Raw genomic sequence first — 16,200 nt, forward strand, 5'->3', positions numbered from 1 at the left:
GACAAGTTACATGATCAATGCCACGGGGGTAGGACGAACCCACCAAAATCCTCCCCCTCGCCAAAAAGCAGTGAACAAAACACACAAATAAACAAATGTCCACATAGCATACATAAAAGAAAGAAAATACAATATTTCAAGTAGATTTTATTCAAATAATATATAAATAATGAAATGTTTTAAAAATCCTCACCCCGAGAATGGATAGTTTTTTGGGAATGACATACAAACGATTAACTGGGTTTTTTTTTTTGTATTTTGTCATATACTAGATCCGTTATGCAGTCCAGACATTCTTTGTGCAGTGCCTCAACGTCTGAAAAAATATGACCACTTTTCCTCTTCGTACAGTGGTGGACAAAGTAATTTTATACGACCAGTGGCGTCAAATCACACTACCGAACAGCTGTTTAAAGCGAGACTATAGGGTGTATAGTAACGACGCGACCTCTAATGGTGAGATAATTTCTGGGCGTTCGCCATTGTTAAGCAAGAGATATGCATCTTTTTGTTTTTGAATTTGAGAGAGAGAGAGAGAGAGAGAGAGAGAGAGAGAGAGAGAGAGAGAGAGAGAGAGAGAGAGAGAGAGAGAGAGAGACAGAGAGACAGAGACAGAGAGAGAGACGAGAGAGAGAGGAAAGGGGAGACAGAGAGACACAGAGACAGAGGAGGAGAGAGAGACAGAGACATAGAGACGAGACACTAACATACCACACTGAGGTCCTGTCCAGTTCCCAGTACAGTTACATGCATCACATCCAGTATCTACAGCTCCACCATTTTGACAGAGTAAAGCACATTTATCTGTAACACAGATACAATTGTTAGGCATGAGATATGCATCTTTTTAGCAATCTGAATTCAATATAATTAAATTTCGAAACTAATTGGTTCAATCTAATTAAACATTATCTCCACTGGTTAATGACTATTACCTGTGGATCTAATAGCAGCCCGTTAGGGATCATGTCCAGTTGACCTTTCATTCGACCAATCAAAAAGTTACTTGCAAAATCATGCCAGTGATTTGAAAATAATTTGAAAACTTTCGGGATTATGCCGAGGGTATACGAAATGATTCGGGTGAATTACGAAGTATGCCGGAAACTAATTTCAATATAATGTTTTTATATAAAATTCGTTTCAAGACAAGAAAACCCAACACAAAAGCCGTGATTGTATATCCATAAAAATCTGTTTATACAAGTATACGATCCAAAGTTTATTACTACACTTTTCCCCCTGTTTTTTAATGTTGAAATAGACCAACAAGTTCGCCTATTGCATAAATAGTCTCGCCCGATATTTTTAGAATTTGTATGCTCTCGAATAATGCTGTAAAAGGCGAAGTGTAATTGGTCGATATTAAAATTGTTATTTATAGATGAAATGTCACCTGGACATGGGAGTCCACGCAATGCTGTAAAATCTACTGGTAGACCAGTAGAGCTAATTTTAATCAGATTGTAATTTGTTAAATATATTAAATAAGGAAGATATTGATATCTAATAGAGAGAGAGAGAGAGAGAGAGAGAGAGAGAGAGAGAGAGAGAGAGAGAGAGAGAGAGAGAGAGAGAGAGAGAGAGAGACATAGTCGGAGAGACAGACATATAGAGCCGAGACACTAACATACCACATTGAGGTCCTGTCCAGTTCCCAATACAGTTACATGCATCACATCCAGTATTTGCAGTTCCATCATTTTGACAAATTAAAGAACAGTTATCTGTAACACAAATATGGCATGAATTATATGTTGTTGTTTTTTTCAGTCTGAATTCAATATAATAATTACATTTCATATTAATTTAATCACGATTTAATCTTAACGGACACACACAGAGAGAGTGAGAGTGTGTGTGTGTGTGTGTGTGTGTGTGTGAGAGAGAGAGAGAGAGAGAGAGAGAGAGAGAGAGAGAGAGAGAGAGAGAGAGAGAGAGAGAGAGAGAGAGAGAGAGAGGGAGGACACATTTTATATTTTACGACATATTTTATTAAACATATTTTCATCCACTCTTATACTCCTAAAGGCTCCCATTCAAGCACAAATTCATTTACATCACAAATAAGAACAATGCAGCCAGGGTGAGTCATGGTAATAGAAATAATACGGTCATGGTTTTCCATGCCACGGTGATAACAACAGAATCACACTCTACCTATAGGTAAAACACCACCACTTGTCTATCGTTACTTGTTGTAGCAGCTTAATATAGTGCGCTTTAGGAAACAGTTCCTCATAAAAAAAAATAGTACAAAGTTCTGATATACTTTTTGAAATGTTTTTTTGATGTTTACAAGTTCACATACTTTTCAAACCATTCAAATATGCTCAATCCAAAAACATGTATTGCCTATTTGAAAAATAATTCCTATGTAGTAAAAAAAAAACCGCCTTTATTCTTGGATACAACGCATTTCTGACACAAACATGGGCGTCAATCCGGCTTTAAAAGTGTGTGTGTGTGTGGGGGGGGGGGGGGGGGGGGGGGGGGGGGGAGCATGTTAGTGTTTGTGTGTTTCTTACGTCCAATTACGTCAACAATGACGTTCGTACAAAACTATGATAAAAGGGATGACTACTTGCCATTTAAAATAAATAATTAATACAGTAATTAAATTAGGTTTTTTGTTTGTTTATGTTTGTTTTTGTTTTTTGTTGTTGCTGTTGTTGCTATTGTTGTTGTTGGTGGTGGTGGTGTTGCTTTTGCTAAACGAAAAAGTGGGGGGGGGGGGGGACATTTATATAGATTGTCCCCCGGCGTTGAAACGTGAGGGGGACGCGTCCCCCCTGTCCCCCACCGATCGACGCCCATGGACACAATAATAAGGTGCAGACGTTAATATTATGAAAACTCTAAATGTAATTTTTCAGATGAACAACATATTTATTTGTATTCAGCAAAACTGTATTAAAATAAAAAAACAAAACATTTATGTTTTCAAAGAAAGAAAGAAGAAAGAAATGTTTTATTTAACGACACACTCAACATATTTTATTTACGGTTATATGGCGTCAGACGTATGGTTAAGGACCACACAGATTCTAAGAGGAAACCCGCTGTCGCCACTACATGGGCTACTCTTCCGATTAGGAGCAAGGGATCTTTTATTTGCGCTTCCCACAGGCAGGATAGCATAAACCATGGCATTTGTTGAACCAGTTATAGATCACTGATCGGTGCAAGTGGTTTACACCTACCCACTGAGCCTTGCGGAGCACTCACTATAAAGGAGAAAGTAAATAATGTATGCCTGAATCTACAAGTTAACATTATTTATTTTTTTGAAGATTTTATGTCTGTACCTACAAGATACAAGCGCGGATCTAACATTTGGGGGTGGGCGGGTGGCGTTAATATCAATGCAATGTGGATCAATCACGCTACGCCCGTGTTAAATAGACTACGTTTTGGACCCATTGCGAATAGTTATAATATGGCGGTCATCTTGAACAGTGGCGGATCCAGGGTGTGTGTGTGTGTGTGTGTGGTGTGTGTGTGTGTGTATGTGAATAGGGTGGCTAGGGCAATTTTTTTTTCTCATGTTCATTCCAAACATATACTTCAAAGTTTTGTTTTGAAGATGTAAATAAAGCCATTCCGTTAGCGAACATAATATGCATCGCCTTGTTGTCAATCAGGTGTACAATTGAGCTGAGTATGGCATACATCGATAAGGACACAATTAAATCGTTTTCTATATATTTCAGGAAAACGGCAACAAATTTATTAACTTTACGGAATTATTAATTAGGAATTAGATCCTCGGAAATCAGTGAAATAAGGCTCTAAAATGTCCACAATGCCGAAATTTCAAGGGTCTTTGTCCCCGGAACATCCACCATGGCTCAGCCCCCGCCGGTTCACTTCATCCCAATCCAGCCACCTCCTCTTATTATTTTCTAGATCCGCCACTGCTTGAATCATACCACACATATGTTGAACTCATTTGTGTTGTATGCTGCGATACATTCTTGCATTTATGGCAGTAAATAATGCCCTTCATAAGACTTGGATGTCGATTTTATGACAAATGACCACCATTTTGTTTTCCGCTATCTTGTTTTTCAACTTTTTGACAAAAAACCTATATTTTCAAATGTTTAACATATATTTTTATAAATTAAATGTATCCGCATATAAGTAATGTTAAAAAAAATCCTATAAAGATCGTTGGGATACCAGCTACATACTTTTTATTAGGCAATTTCCCGCCATTTTGTTTTCGGCCATTTTGAACTATGAAACGTAATTTTTCTGATGGCCATATTTTTTTTTTCGGATTCAGCATACCAAAATTAGGTTAAAAATCTTTGTTGGACCAAATCCTAAGAAAATGCCCGTACATGTCACATTTCTGGAAAATGGGACTCGACTATATACCGGTCGGTTGAGTTTACTCCCTAAAACTAGTAGTCACATGACTCTCTCGATAGTGTTGCATTTTTCACATAATATATTCTGACATAGAACTTGTATTGAACTGCATGGAATAATTAATGATCGCGTGTAAGCTAAAGAGCGGCCTTCCCTTGTCTAATGTGATGGCAAAACAAAGAAAGGAAGAAAGAAAGAAAGAAAGAAGCAAACAAACACCCCCCCAAAAAACCCAACAACAACAACAAAAAAAACACAAAAACAACCCACACCTAACTAAATTTATGCTCTTAAATATAAAGAATTGGGCGTCGCTGTGATTGTGGTGGAATTTAGTTGAAGTTTGCGTGGCACAGTGAGCGATTTTTGATTATTATTAAAGTTATATTTATTGTTTTAAACTGGCACTCTCTCTCTCTCTCTCTCTCTCTCTCTCTCTCTCTCTCTCTCTCTCTCTCTCTCTCTCTCTCTCTCTCTCTCTCTCTCTCTCTCTCTCTCTCTGAAAAACGTCTATACACTCACCCGAAGACTGTCCAGCACCCAACGTGCAGATGACCGAGACCAACGTCAGCAGTAGAACATCCATGGTTTAGGGGGAGCTTTCCAACACACTATAAAGAAACCCACACAAATACATATGCTAATATAGATATTAAGGAAGGATGGAAATGGTTTATTTAACGACAAATTCAACACATTTTATTTACAGTTATATGGCGTCGGACATATGGTTAAGGACCACACATATATTGAGGGAAGGAAGGAAGGAAATATTTATTTAACGACGCACTCAACACATTTTATTTACGGTTATATGGCGTCGGACATATGGTTAAGGACCACACATATATTGTGGGAGAAAACCTGCTGTCGCCACTTCATGGGCTACTCTTTTTCGATTAGCAGCAAGGGGTATTTTATATGTACCATCCCATAGGCAGGATAGCACATACCACGGCCTTTGATGTACCAGTCGTGATGCATTGGTTGGAGCGAGAAATAGCTTAATGGGCCCACTGACGGGGATCGATCCTAAATCAACCGCACATCTAGCGAGCTCTTTACCAGAGAGAGAGAGAGAGAGAGAGAGAGGAGAGTAGAGGGGAGAGAGAGAGAGAGAGAGTGAGAGAGGAGAGAGAGTTGAGAGAGAGAGAGAGAGAGAGAGAGAGAGAGAGAGACAGAGAGAGATAGGGAAGAGAGAGAGAGGAGGAGAGAGAGAGACAGATACAGACATAGAGAGAGAGAGACGCTGATAAGTCCTGTTCAGTTACATATCCCAATACAGTTACATGCTACACATCCAGTTCCACCATTTCGACAGAGTAAAGCACATTTATCTGTAAACACAGGTACAATTGTTAGGCATGAGATATACATCTTTTTTAACAGTCTTTAATGCAATATAATTAAATTTCGATAATAATTTGTTAATTTGAGAGAGAGAGAGAGAGAGAGAGAGAGAGAGAGAGAGAGAGAGAGAGAGAGAGAGAGAGAGAGAGAGAGAGAGAGAGAGAGAGAGAGAGAGAGAGAGAGAGAGAGAGAGAGACACGGGTATCTATCCAACCTGTTAAATAAACCATTAAAATTAAAAACATGAAGATTAGGTAAGGAAGGGGGCGGGGTTTAGCTCAGTTTGTTGAGTGCTCGCTTGAGGTGCTTACATAGGTGGATCGAACCACCCCGGTTGATCCATTCAGCTAATTGTTTGTTTTTTCTCGTTCCAACCAGTGCACCACAACTGGACAAAGGCCGTGGTATGTGCTTTCCTGTCTGTGGGAAAGTGCATATAAACGATTCCTTGCTGCATTAGAAAAAACTTAGCGAGTTTCCTCTGATGACTGTGAGTCAGAATTATCAAATGGTTGACGTCCAGTAGCCGATGATTAATTAATCATTGTGCTCCAGTGGTGTCGTTAAGCAAAACAAACTTTACGTAAGGAATATCTTTACCAACATTATTTATTTTAAAAAGTGAATTTAAAAGGAGGGTCAGGAATTTGAGGGGGCAGCTGTACCCCCCGGGGGGTACCACTATCTTGTCATTTTTTTTTACACTGTTTTATATATCTCCAGTTGCATAGAAATGTTTAATCTTTATAGTATGTTAAAAAATTATATTGACAAATTTAGTGTTGATTTTGGTCACACTACCTGGAGGGTCAAGCCGTACCACTAATTTGTTTTACACTGTGCTACATATTGTATTAATTTATTAAAAATAATTATCTTGACAAATTTAGTTGAGTTTACGTACACTACTCTGCACACGAATAATTTGTGGTTTTAAACACGTATTAAATCGCGTTAACAAACATTGAATAGAACCCAAAAGTAAATAGCGAAGAATGGAACGTGGCGTTTTACAAATTAAAACTTTATTAAATGCTGTTACCGTTTTTTTTTATTGCAAACACTCAAGTATTAGGCCTATCAGTCAAATATGTACACATTTAATGGTTTTGGCATGGCGGATATATGATAGAAAGTTGAGATAACGGTAGGGAGTAGCCTGCATGGTTGGACAGGGGTTGAAATTTAAAAAATTTACCACTATCCCAAAGGAATAGTGAATTTCAAAAAACACTATTCCGTCTAAAAATGTACCACTAGTTTTCCTGACTGTACAACATTGCGTAACAAACAATTGTTTATATACCAGTCTATGCATTACTGCGTACTAGTTGGAATTACAAACGAACTCACTCTAAACATTAGTCTTGATAAAAAAAGAAATTTATTTTGTACCGATAAGTGCATGAGAAAGGTCTGAGTAGCGCGAGGATTTGTTCTGCAGAAAAATGTATCTGGACTGAAGGAAAAGCGTAAGCGGAATAGTCGCAGGTGATTTTCGGTATTCCGTGCTTTATGTTCACTTTCATGACGGAATATTGGAAGAATTGTTTTACTATTCCGTTTCGTAATTTACTATTTGCGGTATAGCGTAAAATTCGACCTCTGTTGGAGAAAACCCACGATTTGACTGAACATCATACCAGAATTATTATGTGAAGTGCGCGAGCGCCACCTGTCGGAAAGTCTCTGATGCAGCCCCCATTTTGTCCAGATACAAGTGAATTTTTTTTTTTACAATGACAGAGTTTATACATATGCGACTGTAACGATGTCACCAATATCGCCTTTGTTGAGATCGCATTGAGCAAAATATATGCAGTTTTCTGCCGTCTGCCATTTTACTTGTTTTTGTATGAAATACTCAAGAGGGGTGAAAGGCTTCGAAGTATGTGAAATAATTAATATGAAATCAATGTGCTCTAGTCACAATAGTGGTGTCTTTAAATAAAACAAACTTTAAATTGTTTTAATATGTGACATCACGTTTGCTTTTATATAATATGACGTTGTTAGATTAAGTCATAGCCTGTCCTTCCACCCCTCTTCGAGAGTATTCCATAAAAAGACAAAATGGTAGCCAGCACAAAATTACATGCTTTTTGCCCTATGCGATCTCAGCGAAGTCGGTATATCGTTATCATCTAGTATGTGGAATCTGTCATTGTAATGCTATTTTTTCATGATTTTTGTCTGGACAAAATGTGGGGGAAATCTAACGAAAAATAAAGGTAGGAGAGCAATTTATCCTGGTTGTTAACAATTTGGTTCGAACTTTAAATTTTGACCGAATAGTATCATTTCCCCTTAAAAACAACTAAGATATTAATTGTTATGCAACGTTTTCAAAATCATTTATCATTTTTATTTCTATAATAAATAGAGGCAATCATCGTCATTTAGTTTTGCCTTAAGTAATTGTTAAATAGCCCCTTTCAGTTTGCTTTTGGTTACTTACCTGTAATTTGCAGTGTAAAAACATCCGAATATCACTGTTTTTGACGTCATTCTCACTTTACGTCATCAACATCAATGCCTACGTCATCAGCCTCAGTGCCCAGCATACGTCAAATAGGATCACTATGCTTACCGCTTAAATCACGACCTCCCCCACGACCCCCCCCCCCCAACAACAGTTTTGTTTTCAAAATGGTTTCACTATCATTAAGCAGACTGTTTTACCCTACCACATTGCAGTGGACTAGTCCGTGACACTAGCTTTTGTTACGTGTTCATTCAAACACCGATATGTATACACTGTATATATGCCTTTATTTTTATGTAACATTGTTTCACTATTTTAAAATAGTATTTATGCATGAGAAAAGTTGGAAATGAATGGGGCATTCTTTGCATTGTCCTGATAAGTTAAATACATATATTGTGTTGTGAAAACAATAACGTCTCGCAGGGGCGGCGCAGACGGTACCGCCGGTACGCCTACCACTTTTCAAAGAGGTACGGCATAGGGGCCGTTCAAATATTACGTAACGCTATTGTTGTCAAAATTAGACACCCACCCACCCCCTTGTAACGCTAGACCATACACACACCCAAAATATTACGTAACGCTCGGATATACCCCCCCCCCCCCCCAACACACAGACAAAGCAACGTGGCAATGTTTATTTATACCCATGTGTACCACCATGACGTCATTAACGTGACGTATAGCTGTACGATGGAAAAAACCCCGCGGGTTTTCACTTGCACCATTAAAAAAAAATCTGGTGTATTAAAGCATTTCAGCTTGATTTATAATTGTTTTGGGTTTGGGTTTGTAAAAACCTACATTATATATTGTTGTCATGGCATGGCACGTTTAAGAGAGAACAAAATTGTGTTACGTAACGCTGTTCAATACACCACCCCCACCCCTTTTAACGCCACATAACGCTTGGACTTACCCCCCCCCCCCCCCCCCCCCGCTAAGCGTTACGTAATATTTGAATGGCCCCATGACCGTACCACTTTTGTGTGTGTAAGTTATATTTTGCTCCATCTGTGAAAATGTCCTTACAAGTAATTTGAAAGGCGAATCTGGCAACCACGAGCCGTACCACTACCTCGGTGGCGTCGTGGTTAGGCCATCGGTCTACAGGCTGGTAGGTACTGGGTTCGGATCCCAGTTGAGGCATGGAATTTTTAATCCAGATATCGACTCCAGACTGGTTCAACAAAGGCCATGGTTTGTGGTATCCTGCCTGTGGGAAGCGCAAATAAAAGATCCCTTGCTGCCTGTCGTAAAAGAGTAGCCTATGTGGCGACAGCGGGTTTCCTCTAAAAAAACAAAACAGTGTCAGAATGACCATATGTTTGACGTCCAATAGCCGATGATAAGATAAAAAAATCAATGTGCTCTAGTGGCGTCGTTAAATAAAACAAACTTTACTTTTTTACCATACCACTATTTTTCACACTGTGCCGCCCCTGCCCCGCTTTGGATTCCTTATTTTCCGATTTTATGTTTATAACGACATTAGGGTTTATGATGATGACATTTCAACATTATATTATTATTTGTTACCATTTTCCAGTGGCTCAAAAAACACTGTTACATATTTCAGAATATAAAATATATGGCGTGTTTCAGTCCCATTTTGAAGTAAAATATACACATGGTGATAATTTTTTAGTTTAACTGGCAAGTTTAGAAAAGAGAGTCAAAATTTGGGCAAAATATTTCACAGCACGCCAAACGTCAAATAGCTATAACGTTCTAACCACTAAATATTTGTTTTTGTAGACATTTGTGTTTGAAAAAAAAAATGACCACACATTTATATGTTTTAATTTTTTGTTGTTCTACCTAGTTATGGTTATATTATATACTAAAGTTAGAGAGTATTGGGTCGTTCTAGAGAAAGCGTCACTTTTTTAAATAAAACTGCAAAATAAAACAAGTAAAATATATAATTTTTTATTGTTAACTTTTGAAAGCTAGATGGATAAAGAAACATAAAATTATATCTGGCTACGCAGAAATACAATCGTCTTGCACGTGCAGACACATGTTACTTTATGAACAAGCTCATTATGCCATTGGTGTTACCAGACAAGTGTGATAATTCAGCAATGTGATCCAATTGGTTTATAGTGATCAAGAGCACATGGATGTGTTATTTGGGTGTCCCTAATAACATATATGGAATAACTTTAGAATTAAAAACTATCCAAGGGTGTAATTGTGCATTTCCACACGGATATTCTGTATGTCACTTAAATTATACACTGTGGCAGTTTTAATTACTTAAAACTATAGCGTCCTTCAAAATACATTTCATCAAAGTCATAAAGGTAAAAGGTATGCTTTCCTAAATAAACAATTTAAATTTCAAAAATAAAGTTTCTTGCGAAATGATAGCTAAAATATTCTTTCGTAACACCAATGACAAAAAAGTAACACCATTATTCAAGACTGTATCCTTGAAACACCATTAGGCCTATTCTTGAGACTACCACTACTTGTTAGCAAAAGTATGTAATTAATATTTCCTTAAATGTTTTTTTTTTTTTCTGGGTTTTTTTTTCTTCAGCCTACAACTATTAAAGACCTATTAGAATAATTGTGAGTTTCTCTATTGATAACATACGGCGGTCAGACAGTTTAAAAAACATAGGCTACTAAATTAACTTAATTAAGACACAGAATTTTAATTTTGTTTAAATATTAAATTAAAGATTTATTCATTCATTAATTTATGTAGTTATTTTCGTGCTCATATTAAGGTTCAACATCTATTTTACTGTATACCTGTATTCCCAATAACGAGTAAAAGGTTGTTATCCTAATTTTGCGTTTACGCAAGCGCTGCAAAACTCTACGTTAAATGTTCCGAATATTTTCAGAAAACAAGGACGCCTTATTAATACGTGATGTCATTCAAATGTTTTCAGTACATACACTATACAGCAAATCAAGACCCATCGCTAAAACCTGATGTCAATGCACATAGGCATTACCTTCATACCAGTGAATAGATTGTAAAATATCAATTTTCTAATGAGCTGATTCTTAACAGAATTTATACAGTTATTTACAATTGTTACGAATGGATTATTTGTCTACTATACTCAACAGTCGTGTCATAAAACTGTAGCATACCTTTTGCAGATCGAATATATAATAACTGAAAACAAATTACAACAATAGTGGGCTTAAAACTCATAAACATTAGGCTAATTGACGTGCCTTGTTGATCTGGCACGTATGAGGTCGTGTGACACGCACCGAATGTTAATCATCTTCCTCCATTTTAAGTCAATTTCTACGAGTCGGTCATTTTAAGGAATAAACAAAAACGACTCTTAGTCGGTTTCACAGGGAACGCCCGTTTTTTCATACTATGTATTTATTTCTTAGCCGACTGTTTTGTAAATTGGACACAAAAATAGTATTTATATTTTAGTTCCAGAACACTTTTACTTGTCGTCTTACGTCAAACCAAACAGAAATTATTAACAAACAAAACAACAACAACAAAAAATACAAAAAAACAACAACAAAAAAACAAGAAGAAAACCAACCACTTTGGTAGAAGGATGAGCCGAGCTAGTAAACTTAATGGTTTTAGGAGTTTGTAAAGTTTTGTATTTAGATACTTACTTGCCTGAACTTTATTGTTAATGGAAATCTTCACTAATTGTGAAGAAAAACCTCACAAATGAACGACAAGCAAACGACAACAAATCGTATGTTAATTGCGCGAACCAAGCATAACACAGTTAGGGACGTTGAAGATATACTCTTTATATTCCAACAAAACATTTATTTTACCCAAGTGCCATTATGCCACTATGATGCTGCACAAGTCCCTTTAATTTTTAAATCATCTTAAAAAATATGCAAAACGAGGAAAACGGCATCTTATTAAAACGCATTGTCATTGGTGTTACTAATGGTCATTGGTGTTACTCCGTACCTGGTGACACCAATGTCAGATAACACTAATGACAAATAAGTGCATAATTAATTCATGGTCTCTAAAGAAACAGTTGAGATAACTGAAAAAGTACATGTTGTAGCAGACATACATAATACATGTCTATAATAACATACAAAAAGTTTCTTAAAATTATTAACAATTACATAAATACGACTGTAACACCAATGACAGTGAAAAAACATACGTTTATAGTTTGACAACATATTCATGATATTAAAAAACCCCAAAACAACCCCACCCTATTCACAACTGTTCATATGTCTGCTGTTTTTGACAACTAGGTTTGATCGCCGATATCTGCCGGTGGAATGTTTCATACAGAGAGCATTTAGTTCTTTTGTTTTCTCGTAAGTATATACAGTAACACCAATAACATAAACCTCCAGGGACAAACTTATATTGCCCACCATCTTTGAATACGGAACATATTTACAAGATTCCTTCTTTAGTGAGTAAGTCAGTCATCAGTACGTATTACATTAACGGTATTCAGTGTTATGTCTTCTGTTATACATTTTGACAGTGCATGTTATGTATAGTGTTATGCTAGGCATAGATAACACCAATGACATTTTACACTAATCTCGAATACAAATAATCCAGTAGCGGATCCAAGGGGGTCCAGAGGGTCCAGACCCCCCTTTTTGAAATCCGCCCTTAACCTTTAAGGGGAAACGTGATTATATTAACTGTTCTAAATGCTTCAATACTAAAAATATCACATTTGGATCCCCCTTTCAGAAATCCTGCATCCGCACCTGAAATCTCTATCAAAGCTGATTACCAGAGAGAAAAAAAAAAATAAGACAGGATGATATTATTAATAAGGTATTGTTAAATACAACACAATTTAGTTTTCTATATATAAATAAAAAGAAATTGTGCAGACACAAAAGTGACACTTTCTGTAGAATGACCCTATTACATTTTATTATATACATAGCAATGAAATATATAGATCTACAGAAACCATAAAAATTATATTCGGTGAAAAGTAATCTTTCCAAGATGGCCGACAAAACTCAAAATGGCCAGATTTTGTGATGCATAGAAACTTTTGTTCTTTATTATAATAACTATTTCCGGGTAGCAGATGGATTAGCTTAGGTTTAGATTTAAAACTATGTTAATGTGATTTTAATAATACAGAACTATTAAATATCATTATTAATAAACAAAGTCAAAAAATAATTCTAAATGGCTGCTAACATCCAGGTTTAACTAAGAATGAAACTAATTTCCATAGCCTTCTGACTGATAAATTACTTCATTTGTAGTTATTAAACTAGTATATGCTTTTAGAATAGTTGATGGTGTGCATATAATAATACTGCTTAACAAATATAGATACGTACTGTCCACGTTTACAACTTCCAAGATGGCCGACAAAATACAACTACTGTTATAAAAATAACTGTTTGAAGTATTGTAATAACAATTTTCTTCCACCAGATGGTTAGTTCAGTTTAAGTTTTGAAACTTATGTATATATGACATGAATAATATAGATTGTAAAAAGTATTAATAATTTCAAAGACAGTAAAACCCAAATGTCAAATGGCTGTCAATATTACGCACATTTAACCATACATAAACGTAATTTTATACATAGAACATTATGTTAAAAATTGTAGTAACCATTGTCAGACAACAGAGGGACTAGTTCAGTATAAGGTTGGGAACCTATGTTAGTATGATATGAATAATATATGATATAAATGTAATTAATAACTTCAAAGACAGTAAATTTAATTCAAAATGGCTGCCAATATCCAGATTTAATCTAGCATAAAAGCACAAAACACTGTGCTTCAGATACTGAATTCGGAGGCTTTGTTTAGGGTGCCTATCATGCAGACACACGAGAGGCAAAGGTGTGTACAGACGAGTTCTTCCAACTGCAGCAATGCCAAGGAACAAGAAACCTTTGTTATGCATGGACAAGACCAAGATAGAATTGTTCAGCAACATTTCACACCATGCCACCCTTTTACAAATAGAGGGAAAGGAAGTGAATGCTGTTGGAGGACACAATGTACATTGCTCTTTGATATCAACTAACTTGGCAGGGCTGATGTAATGCTCACACAAGGAAGTCAATACCTGTTTGTGTTTGCTTATGGCATACGTGTGTACATACAGTTGATGCTGGTGTAGTGGTGGCAACAAACTGAGTGACGATTTAGGGGTATAGATGAAGTTATAAATATCCACAGGAAGCGTTTTGGGGTTCTCTGCCCGTCAAACCACCCACCAGCACTATTTACTAATAATTCTGAGTGGATAGAATAACACACTCGCTGTTTATAATTAAATTGCATGTATTGGTTATAATGATCACTATCTCTACAGCAGAATTATAAAGTAACTGATGGACCAGTATAAAAACGTAGTCTATGGAGAAATAAAAATACACCACTGTAGGCCTAAATTGTAAAAGATAATAATTAATTTCCTCAGGTCTCGCCTGGACAAGTTTCTATTTACTTTCCAAACCGTCAACCACAACAGGTAGTGAGGTTTACGTCATACGTCCCCCTGAAGCAGATAGTCTACAGCCTAAGAAGATATCCTCTAGAATGAAGAGATCACCACTGCAAGTGCAAAGCATGCCCTCTCTCGTCCATTGAAGCTGGTTGGTAGCTGCTAGCCCGAACAGGTAAACTTTAGGTATCCCTGTCTACAAATCAAGCTGCTGCCCAACTCAGTTAAACTTTATAGGTACTCATGTCTACAAATCAAGCTGTCAGCCAGATGAGTTAAACTGTAGGTACTCGTGTCTACAAATCGAGCTGCTAGCCAGCTCAGTTAAACGTTATAGGTACTCCTGTCTACACATCGAGCTGCTAGCCAGCTCAGTTAAACTTTATAAGTAATCCTGTCTACACATCGAGCTGCTAGCCAGCACAGTTAAACTTTATAGGTACTCCTGTCTACACATCGAGCTGTCAGCCAGCTCAGTTAAACTGTATAGGTACTCATGTCTACACATCAAGCTGTCAGCCAGCTCAGTTAAACGTTATAGGTACTCATGTCTACACATCGAGCTGCCAGCCAGCTCCGTTAAACTACAGGTACTCATGTCTACACATCGAGCTGTCAGCCAGCTCAGTTAAACTGTATCGGTACTCACTCCTATACATCGAGCTGTCAGCCAGCTCAGTTAAACTGTATAGGTACTCCTGTCTACACATCGAGCTGTCAGCCAGCTCAGTTAAACTGTATAGGTACTCATGTCTACACATCGAGCTGTCAGCAAGCTCAGTTAAACTGTATAGGTACTCATGTCTACACATCGAGCTGCTAGCCAGCTCAGTTAAACTTTATAGGTACTCCTGTCTACACATCGAGCTGCTAGCCAGCTCAGTTAAACTGTATAGGTACTCATGTCTACAAATCAAGCTGTCAGCCAGCTCAGTTAAACTTTATAGGTACTTATGTCTACACATCGAGCTGTCAGCCAGCTGTTAAACTTTATAGGTACTCCTGTCTACACATCGAGCTGTCAGCCAGCTCAGTTAAACTGTATAGGTACTCATGTCTACACATCGAGCTGTCAGCCAGCTCAGTTAAACTGTATAGGTACTCATGTCTACACATCGAGCTGTCAGCCAGCTCAGTTAAACTTCATAGGTACTCCTGTCTACACATCGAGCTGCTAGCCAGCTCAGTTAAACTGTATCGGTACTCATGTCTACACATCAAGCTGTCAGCCAGCTCAGTTAAACTTTATAGGTACTCCTGTCTACACATCGAGCTGTCAGCCAGTTCAGTTAAACTTTATAGGTACTCCTGTCTACACATCGAGGTGTCAGCCAGCTAGTTAAACTTTATAGGTACTCCTGTCTACACATCGAGCTGTCAGCCAGCTCAGTTAAACTTTATAGGTACTCCTGTCTACACATCGAGCTGTCAGCCAGTTCAGTTAAACTGTATAGGTACTCATGTCTACACATCAAGCTGTCAGCCAGCTCAGTTAAACTTTATAGGTACTCCTGTCTACACATCGAGCTGTCAGCCAGCT

General features: G+C 37.3%; 1 protein-coding gene across 16 annotated transcripts in view; it reads right to left on the reverse strand.

Annotated features, from left to right (window-relative positions):
• LOC121373349 (protein jagged-1b-like) overlaps positions 1-4,997 on the reverse strand; it is a 65,312-nt gene extending 60,315 nt beyond the window's left edge. For all 16 annotated transcript variants that reach the window (XM_041499937.1, XM_041499936.1, XM_041499935.1 and 13 more), the window contains exons 1-3: positions 4,903-4,997; positions 1,635-1,727; positions 712-804 (exon numbers count right to left, since the gene is read on the reverse strand). In XM_041499937.1, the coding sequence (XP_041355871.1) occupies positions 712-804; positions 1,635-1,727; positions 4,903-4,966 (250 nt within the window). In that variant the 5' untranslated portion in view covers positions 4,967-4,997. The remainder of the gene's footprint in view (positions 1-711; positions 805-1,634; positions 1,728-4,902) is intronic.
• Positions 4,998-16,200: the final 11,203 nt, after the last annotated feature.

Source organism: Gigantopelta aegis, chromosome 5 (assembly GCF_016097555.1).
Source record: "Gigantopelta aegis isolate Gae_Host chromosome 5, Gae_host_genome, whole genome shotgun sequence".
Lineage (NCBI taxonomy): Eukaryota > Metazoa > Mollusca > Gastropoda > Neomphalida > Peltospiridae > Gigantopelta > Gigantopelta aegis.